The sequence below is a fragment of the Montipora foliosa genome, chromosome 5 (genome assembly GCF_036669935.1).
Source record: "Montipora foliosa isolate CH-2021 chromosome 5, ASM3666993v2, whole genome shotgun sequence".
Classification (NCBI taxonomy): domain Eukaryota; kingdom Metazoa; phylum Cnidaria; class Anthozoa; order Scleractinia; family Acroporidae; genus Montipora; species Montipora foliosa.
In genome coordinates this window covers 3,390,327-3,411,672 of record NC_090873.1, presented here as the reverse complement: position 1 = coordinate 3,411,672, position 21,346 = coordinate 3,390,327, and the positions used below count along the sequence as shown (strand labels likewise).

General features: G+C 38.8%; 1 protein-coding gene across 3 annotated transcripts in view; it reads left to right on the top strand.

The window, feature by feature from the left end:
• The first annotated feature begins 45 nt into the window (after positions 1 to 45).
• Positions 46 to 21,346, top strand: part of LOC138003391 (protein DD3-3-like) — a 31,580-nt gene continuing 10,279 nt past the window's right edge. The window contains exons 1-2 of one of the 3 annotated variants that reach the window (XM_068849438.1): positions 46 to 124; positions 17,637 to 17,792. In XM_068849438.1, the coding sequence (XP_068705539.1) occupies positions 17,640 to 17,792 (153 nt within the window). In that variant the 5' untranslated portion in view covers positions 46 to 124; positions 17,637 to 17,639. Of the gene's footprint in view, positions 125 to 10,921; positions 11,153 to 14,026; positions 14,169 to 17,636; positions 17,793 to 21,346 lie in introns of those variants that run through there. The other 2 variants (XM_068849439.1, XM_068849437.1) reach the window with 2 other exon arrangements.

Sequence of the window (21,346 nt, the reverse complement as noted above, 5' to 3'; positions counted from 1 at the left end):
CCTTAATTGAAACCCCTCTCATTGATGGTACTGAAATAAATTCAGTTTCAGGAGTGAAGCGCTTCCAGAATAGCCAAGTCAGGCCCGTGTTCAGATTTAAGTCGATCGTTCACTTTTGTGGAAGGTAAGAGCCTTAGAAATTTTCTTTTTTCTCATCTATACTTGAGCTTAGGTTATGGTTAAAGCTGGTTAAAAGGACTTAAACATTGTAAAAGATGGCAAATACGAAAAGAAAATGATCTTTGCTCTCAATTTATCGCACGTTGATAACCAAAGCTTACTGACCGAGGGTTGCAAAAACTAAGCGAAAAGGGACAAAAATTTTATATAGCGCTAATTGTATAACTTTTAATCGGCTTCCAGACATGATGTAGGTTAAAAACGAAAAGAGCTTACGATTTTTCGCGAAAAGAGACAGCATTTCTGCCATAAATGTAGGACTTCTCGCCAAAAGCATGGAAGCAGAAAATCAATCGACCCGTGGGATTTTAGATTCTCTCTTCCTAACTTTACCATAAGATAAATGTTTTTCATCGACCATTCATTTTGAGGAACTCGGCTCATGAAAGGAAGATCGCATTTCCAGACTGGTGAAGCAGCGCTATGTAAGTGGTAACTGAGTGGGTTTTATAGGGCCGGTTACTCAGTGCCCAAAGAGCCCGTCTCTCCAATTGTCTTTGCATGGCCATTGTTCAGTTATAAATGACCGATCTAAAAGATGAGTTTTGAGTTCCGAGGTCGCCCTACCCCCCTCATCTGATCGCGAAACCACCAACTTAATGAATATATATATATATCGTTTAATCCACTCTTTGCAGTTAGAACTATGTATAAACTGAATTATCAAGCGGTATCATTTACAAAACTATTAAAAATAATTAAGGTATACTAATGTAAAATCTACATAATAATTAATCTAGAAATCTAAAAGTTATAAAATCATTAGCTCTCTTGGTTCTTGCCTCCTGGCGAACGGACTTTTCACTCCCAGATCTAAGATTGTAAGGAACATTATAAACATTAGCCTGAGGGCGGAGTTTCCACTTCGCAATGAACTTCCTACTTAATGTTTCTCGCCTGACTTCTAGACTTGGAAGGCCAGATATGGTCATGGCTTCCTTATAACCAACACCCGGGAGTATTACCTTAAGGGCTCTCCTTTGTATAGATTCTAATTTAGATGACAAATATTCAGGGATGTCTTGCCAAGCAGCCACGGCATATTCTAACATGGATCTGACAGAGCACTTATAAATATTTAAAATATTGCTATTCGCTACACCAGCTCTTTTAAGCACTCTTAGGGTATATAAACGTTTGGCGGCCTTACAATAAATATAGTCTATGTGGTCATTCCATTTAAGATCGTCTCTGATTTTAACACCAAGTAATTTAAAAGATGAGACACGTTCGAGCTGGTGATTTCCAATACAAATAGGTGGAATTACAGAGTTCGGGTACTCCATAAAATTTATCAGCATTTCATTACACTTCCGAGGGTTTAGCTTCATCTTATGGGCAGTACAAAATGAATGTGTGTCTCTAACAGCCAAATCGAGAAGGCTTATTGAATTGCGAGGCAGGATTTCTACAACTGTGGTATCATCAACGTATTTTGCTCTCACATTCCAATCCTTCAGGAGTCTGTTTATCATAACCGAGAAAAGGGTGACACCCATCTTGGTCCCTTGGGGTATACCTCCATGGGTATGCTTCCAGTCCGATAAGACATTTCCGATGCGCACGGCTTGAGTTCTATTTGTTAAAAAAGATCTTATCCAACTGAAAAGCACTGGGTCCACACCAAGCAGTGATAATTCGTCCATAAGGATCTGATGGTCAATCAAGTCAAAACCCTTAGAAAAATCCGAGAAGAAGATTCTAACACAATTATTTCCACGGTCAATAGCCTCGTGGATTGCTTGTAGGAGGTAAACAAGGGCATGAGTTGTTGAATGTCCTTTCCTAGCAAATTGTTTGGAATCAATCTTATCTCCTATCTGTTGTAGAAGCCTCCTGTTCGTAAATCCCTCCAGGATCTTTGCAATACTGGATCCATCTACTCAGTTGATGTAAAATTTAAGTTCTTCAGTAAGCCCACGTTTCAAAGATAATTCAAGATTTAATTCTTAAAAATACTTGTCATTAAAATAATAGTTAATTCAGTTGCACAATACGCTCGTATGTTAATTCATTACAATGAAGAATAGAAATCAATCTTCGATCATTGGACTAACTTCTCGGATAAAATCTGAGCGATTCTGTCGTATCCTTTGAAATCACCGGTTAAATACTTAACAAGACCATTCAAAGAAAGCGGTTGAGTATCGAAGTTTCCAGCTTGTGGCACTCTTCACTTCGCAAACTATTAGCTAGCTATTCTTAGTATACAAGCTGGACACCTTGATGTTGTCCTCTTCTAGTATTGTTTTACTCAAAGCTAAGAGCTTGAAACTAATTCGAGAGAGTCGATATAAAAGTTGGGAAAAATAGTATTACTTGTTGTTCAAATACCTTCAGTGATTCCTTCATCGTAACGCATGTTGAATATTTCACCTTGGATGTCACCACGGATACGCCATTTGGACTTCTTCAATAAAATTCCATGCTAACAGAAGAACGGCAACCTTGACTCAAAACGCCTTTGACAAATCCTTCCATAACACATTACTTAAATTTGGTTCTGATTTCTTCTGGACAAAGGGCAGAGAGTTTTAATTTTCATCGTTTCAGTTCGCCAGGATGTTTCTTAAGTTGGACCGTGGCAGAAGAAAAAACCCCGCATAGTTAAGGCTCATTTAGAATTACGAACAAGAAGCGATTTTGAGAAGCATTTAGCTTTAAAAAATTGCGATAAAACATTTCTTAAAATTACTTTATGATAAAAAAATTGCTAAAAAAGCGACGACGTTAGCTAAACGTCGTTATCAAGTCAAAATATGTTAGTGAGTTTCCTTTTGAAAGAAATTAAGAAAGTGCCAGGGAAAATTTGATTGTCTAGTATTTGAAATGTTCATCAAGAATCTTAAGCCCAATTTAAATACCCAGACGCACGCCATACCTGCGAAACGTTTTGTTTAATATTTTTAATTATTATTTACTTTTTTCTTTTCATTATTTTTTAAATTATTATTTACAGCTTTTAATCAGCTATTGTTTTTCTAGTGTTTATAGACCGAAACTCACTAACATATTTTGACTTGATATTGACGTTTAGCTAACGTCGAAATGTCGTCGCTTTTTAAGCAATTTTTTAATCTTAACTGATTTTAAGAAATGTTTTATCGCAATTTGTTATAGTCCGGAATTCCAAAACCTACTTTATTTTCCTTCAAATATAAAATATTAATTGTTCTATATTAGAAACTGTGCTACAGTTGTAATGGCAAGCTCTTATGTGTGGTTCGAAACCTGGTCCTTTGAACAAGAAACTTCGCTCCAAAGTAAACGTTGAACGAATGAAATGATATATGAAATGAATCATATCACGGAATCACGCTTACATAAACGCAAATGGCATGCTGTAGTCTCTCTATCTCTCCCTGCTTTTTTGACTAGGGCAGGCATAATGCAGAATGGATTTTCTGCGAGAGGTTGCCATACTTGAAAAAAGTTTGGATCGATTTGTCGGGGGAAAAAGAACCATGATCATGTTTAGTTGCCCCGATTAGCGAGTCTTTTTTTTAACCATTTCTGACTGAAAAAATCCCTACGTTCTTTGATATGCCAAGGATAATTGAGAATCTACGAAAACCAGTCTCGTTTGGAAAGGTATTTGTTTTCTTTCCATTAAACCTCCTTATTTTATTTTTGTAGCATTTTCAAACCGCTTTACTTGAGTTTAATCCGTAGAAAAGTCAGTTGGGTACAAATGGAGATCGATGGAAAAACTTATAAAATCTCGTAAATGTTTATTTCTTGAGAGGTGCTGTGCAATGTGCTGTGAACATACTCGATACTTGCTGATCACCTAAGATGAGAAGAAATTCTATCGTTTCACATCTTTCAAACTGACAGTTTTCTCAACACGACCTTAACTGGCACAGTGCTACCAGGTAACAGCAACTGTTGCAAGTGGTACGCAATAACATCAAAGAATCATATGACATTGCAAAGGATCATCCTGCGAAAGGAAAACAGTAGGGGGGGGCCATTCAATTTAGCAATTGACGGGAAAGGGATTTGGTCAATTACAAAAAAAAATTCCTGCACAAGTAAAATGAAGGGAAAATCATGCTCAGAAAAGAAAAGCGAAAAGCGAAATTAATTAAAGCAAGCAGCTGTTACATTTGCTCTTAGGATTTGTGAAATACAAAAACCCTGTGGTTGTAATAAGAAAAAAATCCTTGCGAATTTCAACACCATCATAAAGTCATATTTAGAAGATCTCCCCCACTCCTGGCATTAAAAATTCAATTGGCTGTCTCCTTAGGGAGCTACTGGGCAAGGACAAAGTCGGTCGGCGAGAAGCAGAGCTACCTAAAATTACGAAAATGGTGCCATTTGATTGCTTCCGTGAACGGGTGCATCGTCTTGAATGTTTCTATCTTGCCCGCGAAGCCGGGCAGAATCGATACGTGATGAATAGCCATGTGCCTGACAATCCCTTCTTCGCATTTCTTTTTATATATTTACGCATTTTAAGTTCTTCGAAATGTGTCACTTTCAGTAATTGGTGTTTGACTTGAGCAAAAAGCCTCACTCTTTTGTATTGATTTTTGTTCACTTTAAAGAGAGATCGAACAAAACGCGCAAAAAGAAATATTCACCAGCGCTAATCCCTACTGGAAAAAGAACTGTGCATTTTTCTTGAATATGATCCTAGGCCAGTTCCTTAAGACCTTTAGGTGCAATATTTGTTCCCAATGTGGACTTCCCGTCAGGTGAATAACAATGACCAAATGCACGGCGGGTCTAATTTGCAGGTCGCAGGTCACAGGTCGCGGGTTGCAGGTCATTGTTTCACCAATACAGAAAGTATCCTAAACATTCTTAAAAGCTAACCGTAGGCCTTATTAGGCCTAAACAAAGGTTTTTAGGCCAAATGTTAGCTTTTATGAATGTTCGAGCATGCTCGAACATTCTGCGCGTTCGAGCATGCTCTTCATGTACCTCGAACCACTGGGAGCCTGCTCGCAGGCAAGTCTTTGTAGAGCAAAACTGTCAATGACCGTTTGTCAATTGCTGCAAAAAAGAAACAGGATTGTTTTTCCTTTCTTCCACTCTTTTTACATCGGAAGTCGATATCGTTGACACAACCAAATCACCTCTTTACTGACACCCATTGAATTAATTGAATTAACGGTGAAACATTTCTGCACTTTGACAGAAAACGAAAAAGTGGTATAGCTTCCTTAAAAGAACTCCAGCAACAAAGAGGGCAAAGACAGAAAGAAAATACAGTCTGTCAAACTCTCACTGTGAAACTCGGAGATCTGTGAACACTGGCATTATGATTATTTTATTGTGGGTTTTACTTTGATTAATCACTATACATACAATTAACATTTCAGAAATATTGTTATTTTTGGACTCGCCGGTTTTCCAAGTTTCACAGTGATCGTGCATGACACGAATTTCAATTAAGTGTCGTATAAAATCGAAAACGAAAGCAGTTATTCCGAGAAATTGAAAAACGAATATCGTTCATTTTGGGTTGACGTATCTTCCCATCTGCCAAAAATGATGTCAACGCATGTCATGCCAAGAATGTGTAACAATCTGATTTTGTGTAACTGGTCAAAGAGGATTGAAAACCAGGAAAAACATCCGAATCATTGTCCGTTTTTATACTAGAGACGCATTATCCGTCTGAACGAACTTGGGCAAGACCTCCTCAGTAACATGACCTAGAATGGATCTATTCTAACTAACGAACGACTGAGATAATTAGAGAGTCGGAAAATAGAAGAGATAAAATAGGATAAAAGGCCAAAAAGTAGAGCGATTCCACTTCAAATCTTCAACAAACATGAATTTCGTAGGAAACAATAAACAACTGCGTTTAGAGCAGGGCTGGCGCAGTGGTGAGAGCACTCGCCTTCCACCACCGATTCATCCGATCCATCCGATTCTCGGATTCTACGCCATATGTGGGTTGAGTTTATTGGCTCTCTACTCTGCTCCGAGAGGTTTAATTCCCCGGGTACTCTGGTTTTCCCCTCTCCTCAAAAACCAGCATTTGCAGGCGTAACTCAGTTGGCTAGTGCGCGGGTTTCGGAGCAAGGGGTCCCCAGTTCGATCCTCGGTGACCTCAACGTCTGTTTCCCCTTTCCTCTTATCCGTGTAGCTATAGCTTTAAATATCCGACAGATGGGTCAAAAGGAGGGGGTCAAAACGCGCACCGTCGGCTTCCATTGATACCAGATTCGTAACTGAAGGAACTACCGACGTTAATTAAATAAATTGGCTTTACTTCACTTTACATTGATAATTCTTACAAATAAATAGCTTGAAGTCTCACTTGAATGTCTCACTTTAATATTCAGTCCGCTCGCTATTTATAACACTGCTCTTACGTAATCATCGCGAAATATTCTCATTTGGCCTAACTGGCTGCATTGTTGAAGCATGTTTCAAATTTGCATATGATTAGGAGTATTATGAATAGTGTATAGTTTTTACAAGACGTTTTCGCCGATCAATGTAAATGCATGAAAGCATGAGAATGTAGCCGCTGTCTTTTGCAAATGAAGCGTAACATCTCTTTAATATCCAAATATATTCTGGAGTCTTTTAACGTGATATCTAGGAAGGTCCACCGCAAGAAGTCCTCCAGAAAGTCCGACACTCTTTTATGTGGTGATTTGCTCGGTAACCATGTCGGTTCTTTAGAATTCGGCTTTCTCTTGTTTAATGTGAATCACGTCAATGATAATTTGGTAATGGTAACATTGTAGCCGCTGTCTTCATCAAATGAAGCTTAACATCTCTTTAATATTCAAATAATATTTCTAAAGTCTTTTTGAGTAGCATTTTTAACCCCTTTTAGGTCTCTTAACAGTCTAATATAGTTTTTAGAAGACGTCTTCGCCGACCAATTCATTCTGAGAGATTAAATAAAGTGATGGGATGTTTGTCATCAAGTCTTCATCAGAAACAAAAGTGTGTTTGTCGGGGATAGGCGCCTTAAATCAAATCTCAAATAAACCATGAAAATAAAAAACGAGGTAGCCCGGGTGTGTTTTGTACTGACGTAAATCAATTTACTTTTAATTTACTTTGCAATGAAGCATAACATCTTTTCAGATTCTATTATTCTTTTAGAGTAGGACTTGGTATCTCTATCAATGCATAACAAGTCATCGCAGACTCGTCTTAGACGTGTGAGACGTCTTAGACGTGCTCTAGTATAAATACGGCCAATCAGTTGTGATAATGTATCACCACCTTTGAGGGATGTAGTAATGTCGCCTAGTAGTGTATGGATCTTTGTAACAGACTTTAACGGTAAAAAACTGAAATACTCTTCCCAAAATAGCCGTACACATAACCAAAAAATATTCTTTAGATAACGGCTTTCTCTTGTTTAATGTGAATCTCGTCCATAGTATGGCTACTGAATTTGACACTTAAAGAATGCATGCCTTATTGTCAGTTGTTGAGGCGTGCAGACAAAAGGAGTAAAATTTCCATTCAAATGCAAATCCTACTTGCGTTAAGTACCATGAAAAAAGACTGAAGGTAAAGACTGACATTGTTTCAGCGCCTCGTCCCGCAAACAACTGAGGATACATTCTTCAGTTCAAAGTTAATAAGGGTAAGTAAGTGAATTGATCCGAGTTTAATATACTCCGAGTGATTAGATCGTACCTTATTACCTTATCGAAGAAGTTAAAAATTTTAGAATGCATTTCACACACGGCTTATTGTTATCAAGAAAGGATATTTTGAGATCCGCGCTTGCCTTGAGATCCCGGGTTCCAGACCCGGGCGGAAGACTCCCATATGAAACAGACGGGGATGCTCTTCGTCTCGCTTAGGGGTGTAAATTTTGGATTTTGGTCTCGCTTAGGGTGTTCCGGGAAAATCGCCAATATTTTAAGCCGCCAAGGTCTCGTTTAGGGTTCCGCGAAGAAACACAGAATTACGAAGAAACAGAAGTCAAATTTTCTTTTTAACTTGTTTTTAGGGGTCAAAATTTGCTTAAGCCACTCCAAGATTGTTCTTAGGGGTCACAAAAAGCTTGAGCCACGCCCAGATGGTCTCCTTTAGGGGTTAAATTCAAAATTCCCGACGAGCATCCCCGTCTGTTCCATATGGGAGTCCCCCTCCCCCGGGGGTTCAAGACCCGCTCTGACTACTCGTTGAATTTGATCCTGGTTGTCCCGGGTTCAACTTCCCAGCTGCTCTTGTAAATAGCCAATTGGTTTGCCTCCGGCCAGTTGCGGTTCTTAACAGTTGTAGTTTTTGTGTTCTGTTGTTTCGTGTATTCATTGGCCCTGAAAAGCCCCTATGGGGAGCGGTCAATTCAGTATGTATTGTATTGTATTGTATTGTACTTGGTATCTCTATCAATGCATAACAAGTCATCGCCGGCTAGTTTTAGCGGACGTGTGAGACGTCTTAGACGTACTCTAGATAGTATAAATACGGCCAATGAGTTGTGAGAATATATCACCACCTTTGAGGGATGTAGTAATGTCGCTTAGTAGTGTATGGATGCTTGTAACAGACTTAAACGGTAAAAACTGAAATACTCTTCCCAAAATAGCTGTAGACATAACCAAAAAATATTCTTTAGAAGTCGGCTTTCTCTTGTTTAATGTGAATCACGGCCATAATATGGCTTCTGAATTCGACATTTAAAGAATGCATGGCTTATTCTTGTTGAGGCGTGCAGACAAAAGGAGTAAAATTCCCATTCAAGTGCAAATCCTACTTGCGTTAAGTACCATGAATAAGAAAAAGACTGAAGGTAAATACTCACATTGTTTCTGCGCCTCTTCCTGCGAACAACTGAGGATACATTCTTCAGTTCAAAGTTAATAAGGGTAAGTAAGTGAATTGATCCAAGTTTAATATACTCCGAGTGATTAGATCGTACCTTATTACCTTATCGAATAAGTTGAAAATTTTAGAATGCATTATAAACACGGCTTATTGTTATCAAGAAAGGATATTCTGATTAGACATTGTTTAGGAAGGAAGCAAGATTCAAACCCTGTCTTCAATGATGAGATCTAATGTGGCTACATTGGATGTAACACTGACGATTGAATAGAGGCTATTATGTGGTGAAACAATCGGTGCTCGCTTTACTCCAGAAACCTTTTAATATAGGAGGCAGTGTGGCTCAGTGGTTAGAGCGCTTGCCTTGAGATCCGGAGATCCCGGGTTCAAGACCCGCTCTGACCACTCGTTAAATTTGATCCCAGCTGCACTTGTAAATAGCCAACTGGTTTGCCTCCAGCCAGTTGGGATTCTTAACAGTTGTTGTTGTCCTGTTCTGTCGTTTCGTTGTTACTCATTGGCCCTGAAAGCCCCTATGGGGAGCGGTCAATTAAGTATGTATTGACTTTAACGTCAGATTTGTGACCGCTTTGAGCCCAGAAAGGAAATGAATTTCTTCTCTCAGGTTGTTTGGGTGTTCAGAAATTCTGATTCCTCTCGGGACTATGTTCTTGGGGGATCAGAAATTCGGAATCCTCTCCTGGGTTGTTTGGGAGATCAGAAATTTTGAATCGTCTCTCGTTTTCTATGGGGGAACCTCTCAAGACAAGAAATTCCGAAAATCATTTGGTTTCTTATGCGTGGCTTAAACATTAGAGTGAAGTTCCAATAAAGAATAGGACATTGGTTTGAAGAATTTTTGCATTCCTTGCAAATAGGGAAACATTTCGTGTGGGTTTTAACACAGGTTTAAAATTCAGAATACATTGCAAAAGTCGTCTTTGGAATTTAGTGGCAATCATAGCTTTCCATCTAAGCTCTGCTTTTCACTTTAGGCCAATTTTACACCCATTTTCAATGGAAGTTCTAACCCCTCTTAGGTTTCTTAACGGTGTAATATAGTTTTTAGAAGACGTTTTCGCCCATCAATGTAAATGCATGAAAGCATGAGAATGTACAGTGTAGCCGCTGTCTTTTGCAAATGAAGCGTAACATCTCTTTAATATCCAAATATATTCTGGAGTCTCTTAACGTGATGTGTAGGAAGGTCCACCGCAAGAAGTCCTCCAGAAAGTCCCATACTCTTTTATGTGGTGATTTGCTCGGTAACCATGTCGGTTCTTTAGAATTCGGCTTTCTCTTGTTTAATGTGAATCACGTCAATGATAATTTGGTAATGGTAACATTGTAGCCGCTGTCTTCTGCAAATGAAGCGTAACATCTCTTTAATATTCAAATGATATTTCTAGAGTCTCTTTGAGTAGCATTTTTAACCCCTTTTAGGTCTCTTAACAGTCTAATATAGTTTTTAGAAGACGTCTTCGCCGACCAATTCTGAGAGATTAAATAAAGTGATGGGATGTTTGTCATCAAGTCTTCATCAGAAACAAAAGTGTGTGTGTCGTGGAGAGGCGCCTTAAATCAAATCTCAAAAAAATAAAATAAAAAACGAGGTAGCCCGGCTGTCTTTTGTACTGACGTAAATCAATTTACTTTTAATTTACTTTGCAATGAAGCATAACATCTTTTCAGATTCTATTATTCTTTTAGAGTAGGACTTGGTATCTCTATCAATGCATAACAAGTCATCGCAGACTCGTCTTAGACGCGTGAGACGTCTTAGACGTTCTCTAGCATAAATACGGCCAATCAGTTGTGATAATGTATCACCACCTTTGAAGTGTAGTAATGTCGCCTAGTAGTGTATGAATGCTTGTAACAGACTTAAACAGTAAAAACTGAAATACTCTTCCCAAAATAAGTGTACACATACCCAAAAAATATTCTTTAGAACTCGGCTTTCTCTTGTTTAATGTGAATCACGTCCATAGTATGGCTTCTGAATTGACATTTAAAGAATGCATGGCTTATTCTTGTTGAGGCGTGCAGACAAAAGGAGTAAAATTCCCATTCAAGTGCAAATCCTACTTGCGTTAAGTACCATGAATAAGAAAAAGACTGAAGATAAATACTCACATTGTTTCTGCGCCTCGTCCTGCAAACAACTGAGGATACATTCTTCAGTTCAAAGTTAATAAGGGTAAGTAAGTGAATTGATCCAAGTTTAATATACTCCGAGTGATTAGATCGTACCTTATTATACCTTATCGAAGAAGTTGAAAATTTTAGAATGCATTTCACACACGGCTTATTGTTATCAAGAGAGGATATTCTGATTAGACATTGTTTAGGAAGGAAGCAAGATTCAAACCCTGTCCTCAATGATGAGATCTAATGTGGCTACATTGGATGTAACACTGACGATTGAATAGAGGTTATTATGTGGTGAAACAATCAGTGCTCGATTTACTCCAGAAACCTTTTAATATAGGAGGCAGTGTGGCTCAGTGGTTAGAGCGCTTGCCTTGAGATCCGGAGATCCCGGGTTCAAGACCCGCTCTGACCACTCGTTAAATTTGATCCCAGCTGCACTTGTAAATAGCCAACTGGTTTGCCTCCAGCCAGTTGGGATTCTTAACAGTTGTTGTTGTCCTGTTCTGTCGTTTCGTTGTTACTCATTGGCCCTGAAAGCCCCTATGGGGAGCGGTCAATTAAGTATGTATTGACTTTAACGTCAGATTTGTGACCGCTTTGAGCCCAGAAAGGAAATGAATTTCTTCTCTCAGGTTGTTTGTGTGTTCAGAAATTCTGATTCCTCTGGGGACTATGTTCTTGGGGGATCAGAAATTCGGAATCCTGTTTTTTGGGAGATCAGAAAATCTGAATCCTCTCCTGGGTGGTTAGGGAGATCAGAAATTTTGAATCGTCTCTCGTTTTCTATGGGGGAACCTCTCAAGACAAGAAATTCCGAAAATCATTTGGTTTCTTATGCGTGGCTTAAACATTAGAGTGAAGTTCCAATAAAGAATAGGACATTTTCCTTGCAAATAGGGAAACATTTCGTGTGGGGTTTTAACATAGGTTTAAAATTCAGAATACAATGCAAAAGTCGTCTTTGGAATTTAGTGGCAATCACAGCTTTCCATATAAGCTCTACTTTTCACTTTAAACCAATTTTACACCCATTTCCAATGGAAGTTCTAACCCCTTTTAGGTTTCTTAACGGTGTAATATAGTTTTTAGAAGACGTTTTCGCCCATCAATGCAAATGCATGAAAGCATGAGAATGTACAGTGTAGCCGCTGTCTTTTGCAAATGAAGCGTAGCATCTCTTTAATATCCAAATATATTCTGGAGTCTCTTAACGTGATATGAAGGAAGGTCCACCGCAAGAAGTCCTCCAGAAAGTCCGACACTCTTTTATGTGGTGATTTGCTCGGTAACCATGTCGGTTCTTTAGAATTCGGCTTTCTCTTGTTTAATGTGAATCACGTCAAGGGTAATTTGGTAATGGTAACATTGTAGCCGCTGTCTTCTGCAAATGAAGCGTAACATCTCTTTAATATTCAAATGATATTTCTTGAGTCTCTTTGAGTAGCATTTTTAACCCCTTTTAGGTCTCTTAACAGTCTAATATAGTTTTTAGAAGACGTCTTCGCCGACCAATTCTGAGAGATTAAATAAAGTGATGGGATGTTTGTCATCAAGTCTTCATCAGAAACAAAAGTGTGTTTGTCGGGGAGAGGCGCCTTAAATCAAACCTCAACAAAATAAAATAAAAAACGAGGTAGCCCGGCTGTCTTTTGTACTGACGTAAATCAATTTACTTTTAATTTACTTTGCAATGAAGCATAACATCTTTTCAGATTCTATTATTCTTTTGGAGTAGGACTTGGTATCTCTATCAATGCATAACAAGTCATCGCAGACTCGTCTTAGACGTGTGAGACGTCTTAGACGTGGTCTAGTATAAATACGGCCAATCAGTTGTGATAATGTATCACCACCTTTGAGGGATGTAGTAATGTCGCCTAGTAGTGTATGGATCCTTGTAACAGAGTTTAACGCTATAAAAACTGAAATACTCTTCCCAAAATAGCTGTAGACATAACCAAAAACAATTCTTTAGAACTCAGCTTTCTCTTGTCCGTGCCTAATAATTCAAAGGCATTTTTGCCCGGTTTATGATTATGCAGAAAATGTAGATCTTCACGAGTGTTATTGAAATCCAAAAACCAATTTGGGGGTAACCACGCATTGATAAATAACATTAGTAAAAAGCTTTAAAATACAAAGCAATGTATGGCGTTCTTTCTCAAGTTGAAGCTTAAGTAATGATCCGTGTAAGGTGGACAGCAATTTCTTTTCTTATGCGGCTGCGGTGCTTTCCCTACATAGGAATGTTATTATTTTTACACGGAGAATGCATAAACCTACAGGAAGGCCGTTAACGCAATAAAATTCATTTACAGCCCATTTTGAAAGGGTGCTTTTTGTGTTAAGAGATTTTCGCCAATCACAAGAGTTGAAAAAAAAAAAGCCAAGAAACGTTTACAATTTTACATGTTCCCCACATACGATTTCTGTGGTATTCAAACAGAGACCAGATTTTGTTATATGGAAGATGGTTGGAAAGTAAAGATAAATATAATACTGCTTTATGAAGTTTTGTTAACTTTTGCTGTTTAAGCCAATCAGAAGTAAGTACAGACAATAGAAAAGTTATCACCTTTTTGCATTCCAATTGGATTCCAACATGTTCGTTGGCGTTGTTGCTATCGTTCTCATCTGGACCGTTTCTTAATTATCTCTCTTATCTCTCAAAAATGCATGGTTACCCGGCCTAAATTTCTCTTGGATACCCAGAGTACTTACAAGATCTGCTATTTTGAACCGCGCAAAAATATCCCTGTATTAATAATCACCACCTATAGGAAATCCGAGTATCTCAAGATGAGCAGAACATATGTGTAATAACAATAGTAGGCGCCGTCCTTAATATGCATCACGTCCATAATATGGCTACTGAATTTGACATTTAAAGAATGCATGGCTTATTCTTGTTGAGGCGTGCAGACAAAAGGAGTAAAATTCCCATTCAAGTGCAAATCCTACTTGCGTTAAGTACCATGAATAAGAAACCAATACTCACATTGTTTCTGCGCCTCGTCCTGCAAACAACTGAGGATACATTCTTCAGTTCAAAGTTAATAAGGGTAAGTAAGTGAATTGATCCAAGTTTAATATACTTATTTGATTAGATCGTACCTTATTACCTTATCGAAGAAGTTGAAAATTTTAGAATGCATTTCACACACGGCTTATTGTTATCAAGAAAGGATATTCTGATTAGACATTGTTTAGGAAGGAAGCAAGATTCAAACCCTGTCTTCAATGATGAGATCTAATGTGGCTACATTGGATGTAACACTGACGATTGAATAGAGGTTATTATGTGGTGAAACAATCAGTGCTCGCTTTACTCCAGAAACCTTTTAATATAGGAGGCAGTGTGGCTCAGTGGTTAGAGCACTTGCCTTGAGATCCGGAGATCCCGGTTTCAAGACCCGCTCTGACCACTCGTTGAATTTGATCCCAGCTGCACTTGTAAATAGCCAACTGGTTTGCCTCCAGCTAGTTGGGATTCTTAACAGTTGTTGTTGTTCTGTTGTGTTGTTTCGTTGTGTTTCATTGGCCATAAAAGCCCCTATGGGGAGTAGACAATTAAGTATGTATTGTATTGTATTGTATTGTATTGACTTTAACGTCAGATTTGTGACCGCTTTGAGCCCAGAAAGGAAAAGAATTTCTTCTCTCAGGTTGTTTGCGTGATACATTGCAAAAGTCGTTTTTGGAATTAAGTGGCAATCATAGATTTCCATCTGAGCTCTACTTTTCACTTTAGGCCAATTTTACACCCATTTCCAATGGAAGTTCTAAGCCTGCAACGTAAAAATAACTATTCTCTAAGAAAGGTTTATATTTTACACGAAAAAAGCAGCCATTTTTGAAGTGATTATCAGCATTTGCTCCGAATTTTACCAATTGAAATTAGAACACCACATTTTAGTTTGGAAGGCGTTTTAATACAGTTTTTGGAAGGCGTCTTCACCGATCAATGCGAATGGGTGAAAGCATTAAAGGGAAAAAACTTAAATACTCTGTCGAATGTTGTTTTCTTGATTTGGTTGTCTCAACCATAACCCTGATGTGCAGGAATTTCCACCGCAAATAGTCCCACAGGATTTCCGACACTCTATATGTGGTGATTTGCATGGCACCCAAACAAAAATGATTTTCATAAGAATATAGAGTTTTATTCCCAAAGAAGGTTGATATTGTCGCATAAATTGTGTCTGACCCTTTCCAAAATATTTGGAGAAATAACAGAAAATAGTTCTGTAGAACTCGGCTCTTTCATGTTTAATGGGAATCACGTCAATAGTAATTTGGTAATGGTAACACGCTATGTTTTGCAAATGAAGCGTAACATGTGTTTAATATTTTTTTGGAGTAGCATTTTTTTACCACTTTTAGGTCTCTTAACAGTGTAATATAGTTTTTAGAAGACGTTTTGGCCGATCAATGTAAATGCATGAATTCGAAAGCATGAAAGCATAGGAATGTAGGCGCTGTCTTTTGCAAATGAACCGTAACATCTCTTTTGACATAATATGTAGGAAGGTCCACCGCAAGGAGTCCTCCAGAAAGTCCCACACTCTTTATGTGGTGATTTGCTCAGTAACCATGTCGGTTCTTTAGAATTCGGCTCTCTCTTATTTAATATGAATCACATCAATGGTAATTTGGTAATGGCAAGAATGTAGCCGCTGTCTTCTGCAAATGAAGCGTAACATCTATTTAATATTCAAAAATATTCCTAGACTCTTTTGAGGAGCATAGTAACCCCTTTTAGTTCTTTTAACACTCCAATATAGTTTTTAGAAGACGTTTTCGCCGACTAGTGCGGGAACATTAAATAAAGTGATGGGATGTTGAACCCGTGGCCTCGCGATACCGGTGCGACGCTCTAACCAACTGAGCTCTGAGCTCTGAATTCGCTATGACGAAACGTCAGCTTTTAGAATCTCTGTACGGTGGCCAATTTACAATTATCAACTCTGTTGATAAAACCAAATTTTTGTGAGCTATGAAGCCACTGAAGTTAGGAGCTGGTCATTTGTGAGTTCTAATTTTCCCGTAAGGAATGAATCAATGAACGAACGAAATGATATATGAAATGAATCATATACTGAACTGCTGAAATGAAATCAAGTAAAGCTATGATCCTCGCAATTATGGACGCAATTTTAGCAATCGTGTCAATTTACTTTTAATTTACTTTGCAATGAAGCATAACATCTCTTCAGATTCTATTATTCTTTTAGTATGTCCATCAATGCATAACAAGTCATCCCCCACACATTCAGAGCTATTTATTAACTTGGAAGTTTGTAGATTAATCAGGGGCACCCATCGAGAATATAGTTCAAAACCACTTAAACATAGCATCGTTAAACATGTTTTGGTATTTAAGCGGCAGATATAGACATATTTTTACCCCCTAAATTTTTTCATCTGTTCGGATTTCCTCGGCTGAAAGTCTAGTGATCCGAAAATTATTGGATCAAGACTTACCCTTTCGAAAATTTCAGCCAGAAAAAAGGGTCCCGAAAATTCTAGGTGACCTTTATAGGTTAAAAATCCGTTAAAAATGGGCAATTATACCATTTTTTAGACGTTCTTAAATCCTAGGACAGGCCGCAAGCAAGAAATTTTACATTAAATGTTCCGAAAATTCTAGATCTCAAATCGTCTTCCGAACAGATATTTTCCGAAAATTGACGTTGGGTGCCCCTGATTAATGTTGTGAGAATGTATCACCTCCTTTGAGGGATACAGTAATGTCGCCTGGTAGTGAATGGATTGGTCGAAGTGGAGGAGCACGGAAGAATTGAAAAATTGATATGTTTGTGGTGTACGCGACGTTCCTTGCGTAGCATGTATTTGGTAGCAATACCTAGTAATTAGATTCAAACGTTAAGGTGGCTAAAATTGAAATCATGTTAACGAAATGAATTTCCTTTGAATCATTAGAAATAATTCGAGTTTTTGTCTAGACACGAAACAAACAAGCAAGTGGCGAATCTAGGGGAGGGGTACAGGGGGGGACTGCTCTACCCTCGTCTCCCCCTCCCCCGCCCTTTTCGATTTAGTCTCAATCCGCTACTGAAGCGTGCACGTGACTATGAATGTTTAATTTTGTCCCTACTTATGAAAATTCTCTTGAAAGCAAAAGTTAACAATTCGCTGAAAGCTAGCAAATTTTCAATCTCACACGGTAATCAAAACCTTACTTTTTGCTCTTTCGAGTTAAATCAATGTGGCTATGAGTAGGCTTTCCTAGGTACTCTAGAAAACTCGACTTCAAAGGCAAACGCTTCCAAAGTTTTCGTCATAGATAATCCGTTCATAGTGCCACAAGTTGTGCTTTTGATGTATACCAAACAAAGACTACGGAATCGAAACTACCTTCGCCAATAAAATAAGAAAAACATTACACAGTGCCTACGGACATGAATTTGAGCTGGGGCGTAAGATAAATTTTCATTTTCTTGACCACTTAGTTAAAACTAACGAATAGGTTTTTTAACTCTGCTGTTTCCTTTTATTCTTTTTAACAGATCATGAAGACTATTTTCCATTTGGGCTGTCTGCTGGCTACCCTTTTCGAGCCTTGCATGTCAGATATATACCTACACGTTCCACCTGGATCAAACAATCGAATAAATGGTGAAGGTGACAACGTTCAAAACGCCAACAGACTGTTTGATTCGCAGGTAAAGTTATCATTTCATTGAAGCAATAACAAAATTCTCAATTGTCATTGGTCATCCCGCGCGCCTATTTCTCACGTAATATTGGCTCGCGGTCACGACCTTATATTTACAACTTTTGTAGTAATTGGATAACTTTAATTGGACACCTACGTTGTGCATGCGCATGCCATCAGCTGCACTAAAATGGGTTCTTTTTGCTTTTTCTTTCACTTTTAAACTGATAGAAAATTACTTAAAGAAATTTTCAACATCGTAGTTCTCATTTGTTTACACACGCAGCGTTTCAGTTTGAGATTTGAAGGAAAGTTGTCTTCGCTCACAGATCACGCAAGAAGAATAAGACAACACTTCTGAGTGACAATCAATTTGGCATTCAGAAGCAAAAAATCGTTGGAACGCAGGATAACTACACCGTAGTTCGATTTTTCTGCAGGGACTGTTTCTTCGTGAGCTTCATTAGTTGGAGATGTTTTGTTATTGCGTCGCGTTGTCTGCTAGCAGACTGTTCCGTTATCGAAGGGCTTTTTTCTCGTAGTTGTCATGAACACGCGAGTACGTAATATTAAAGCGAGTGCGTACGATAGTATTTTCACACTAGAAGCAAATGTAAATCCAGACCTGGTCTCAGCTGTTCGAAATGTATCTCTTCCCACTGCTGTGACTTATCTTATGGACAATATTGCGAGCAAGCGCTGAGCATTTCGACCACTAACATGGCACTTATAAACGAACAGGAAGTTTGATCTCCAGCAACTTCTTGCGCCACCTTGCGGCTTGCGGTGAGATTCATAAGTTCTTGCGGCTTCTTGCGGTTAGACTTTCAACTTCTTGCGTTTCGAATGTTCTTGCGGGTAAACCGCAGAAACACGACATTTTTGTGTGGGATTTCGCACACTTTGTCAGCGCCAGCGATATTTATTCCTTTATTTATTTGTGTACGAGAGCAAAGTGTTTGTCACGTGGTTTCCACTTGGTGTGTAGCCTGGTTTCCACCAGCAAGAGAGGGGACCGTGGGAACGATCGCGAGGTGAGCGTTTTTGTGCGGCGGCCGTTAGTATAATTACTCTTATCGGCTGTTGTTTTTTGGCGAATTTTGACTTGTTTTTGAGATTCGGATGGAGTCTTTTAGGCCTTAGGTCTTAAGGGTTTGTGACAATTGCTGCTGTATTCGCTTTCTGTTTGTATTTGCACGAAATTCATGGATGAATAAGGAACAATCATACAAAGTTTCAGTTCTGGGACAGAACTATCTGCAATTACATATTTAAATTGTATAACTTTGAAATTTCTTCGATTAGCTGAAAATCCCGACAATTTCTCCGGAAAATAAAATTCTAGTAAACAATGTCGCGACGCGCTGTCCGCAACTATCGGAAGAAATTTATACTTGAATGATTTCATTACTTTCAGCTCCCGTCTATCGCTAGGGAAGAGGGGTGCGACGGGTGCGCACACACACACACCCCCAGGCTGCGGAGGTCCACTTTTCTGTTGTCCAACGATTAAAAGAAAGTGAATTGATAGCAAAGATATAATTTATAGAGAAAAGTTATTTTTTGATTCACTTTATTTCTATTCTTGTTCTTTTTAAATAGTGACATTATTCTCTAAAACTGTAAAAGACATACGTAAAAGAGTCTCTGCGTCAAAGAAATCCATTGTGAAGTTCAGAAGTTTGAGTAATATCCACGCTTTTAAATTCGCATCTGACTGCCTGTTTTCGAATCACACTGCCTTCAAAAAACGCACGAAATGTAGTCTCTGACAAAACTATTTTCAACATTTCCTGGGGTAGCATGCCTCCGGACCCCCCTAGAGGCTCGCGCCTTCGCCCCTCGGTTTGTCCGTCTCCTCCTTGGATCGCACCCTCCCGCAAAAAAACCCTGCCTACGGGCCTGAAATCAACATTCTTATATCAACAGCCGAAGTTTTTACGGACAGATATAACATAATGACAAATTCCAGTAATTTTTTGCTGTGTATTTATGCTGCGCAAGTTGAGGTTCCCTCTGTAAACCACGATTTTTTTATATGTTGCGTGACGGCACTCGCAAGTTCATTGTCACGCAATAAAACCATTCAGTTGATAAAGTCAAGAAATCGTGATATTATGGACGATAAATAAATAAGACAGCTTTCTAAGTTCAAGGTGTGTGCTTCGTCCCAAAGTTGAGATATTTGTCGAAATGTTCCGCAAAAAACTATAGAGCCTAGTCCTCCAACTTGGCTGCCGGAAATAGTGTAATCATCTGGAACTTTAATACTTTGGCTATCTAGTCGACTGATTATCAGAACTGAACCAAAAAATATTTACACAAGCACTTTTTCCAATACTTAAACTCCTAAAATGGCTAAAAAATCACGAGACAAGTGTATATTTTTCGACAAACGCGATCTTAGCTTTATGTGACGCACCGCTATAACTTCGAAATTCAAAATACGCTGGTTTCCAAACGAAGGACGCTATTGAGCTGGAAAGTTGTAAACAGATATAAATTTAGTACCTCTTATGAAGAAAAGTATAGACAACCTTTATGTTGCCGTTCCCTGGGTCAGGCTTACTGTTATGGCTTTAGAGTACATTTCCAAACAATTTCGACAGGATACAGACTGAATTGCGCAGGAGCTGAGGCTTATTGAACTATTTGTATCAACGAATCCTGGGACAAATGTAGTCAAAATACAACCAATGAAATAAAGCTGTTCCCACAGTTATGTAACAAAACGCAATAGCATGTCATCTCGCATCCCGACGAAGCAGGCCACGTTATTGATGATTTCACGGTCCTGAATCACATCTAAAAACCAAACCGTCTCGTGTGTACGTGCTTTGCGATGATATCATTTGTCTTCGCCCCTGCTGCGAAAAACAAGCCTAACCTGCAGAATGTGTTTACTTCAATGACTCTTTAATCTGTCAATCGCCCCCCCCCCCCCCCCTCTACCCTCTCAAATTATTGGGGCAATATGTCTGCTGACGTTTTTTTGTTAACTGGGTTTTAATATACGTTGTGAACCAATGGTTACACGGGATTTTGCCAAGATAACAAAAATAGCATAGAGAGGAAAACCACTCTTCCTTTTCGGTTAGGTATTAATGTCAAACGGAGAATCGTGATTTCCTCTTATAGCTTAGGGACGGACCATTAGAAAAGTGATGGGAGGGGATTTTTTTCAGGGGCAAATCCCCTGCACGATTTCTTTTATGGGGGGGGGGGGGAGTGGCTTGGGAATTGCAAGGGGGAATATTCTATTGCCGCAATCTCAATCTTGACACTCCCCACAATCTGAATGCCTGTAACGTGACAGGCTCCAAGTTCAAACAAATATTTTTTAACTTTCGCACAATCGTTTTGCTTCAGGCTCCCGGTGAGCCCGAACGAAGTGAGGGAGGCTTCCCTGTCCCCCCCTGATCGCTTCGTTCTCCGAATTCTTTTGTGTCGCGCTCGCCGAATGTTTTTTCCCGTCCTTACCGGGAGCCTGTCCGCAGGCTATTTTGCTTTCTTAACATGACCAAGTATCAGACACATCAAAGTGCTATTGCGTAAAATGGG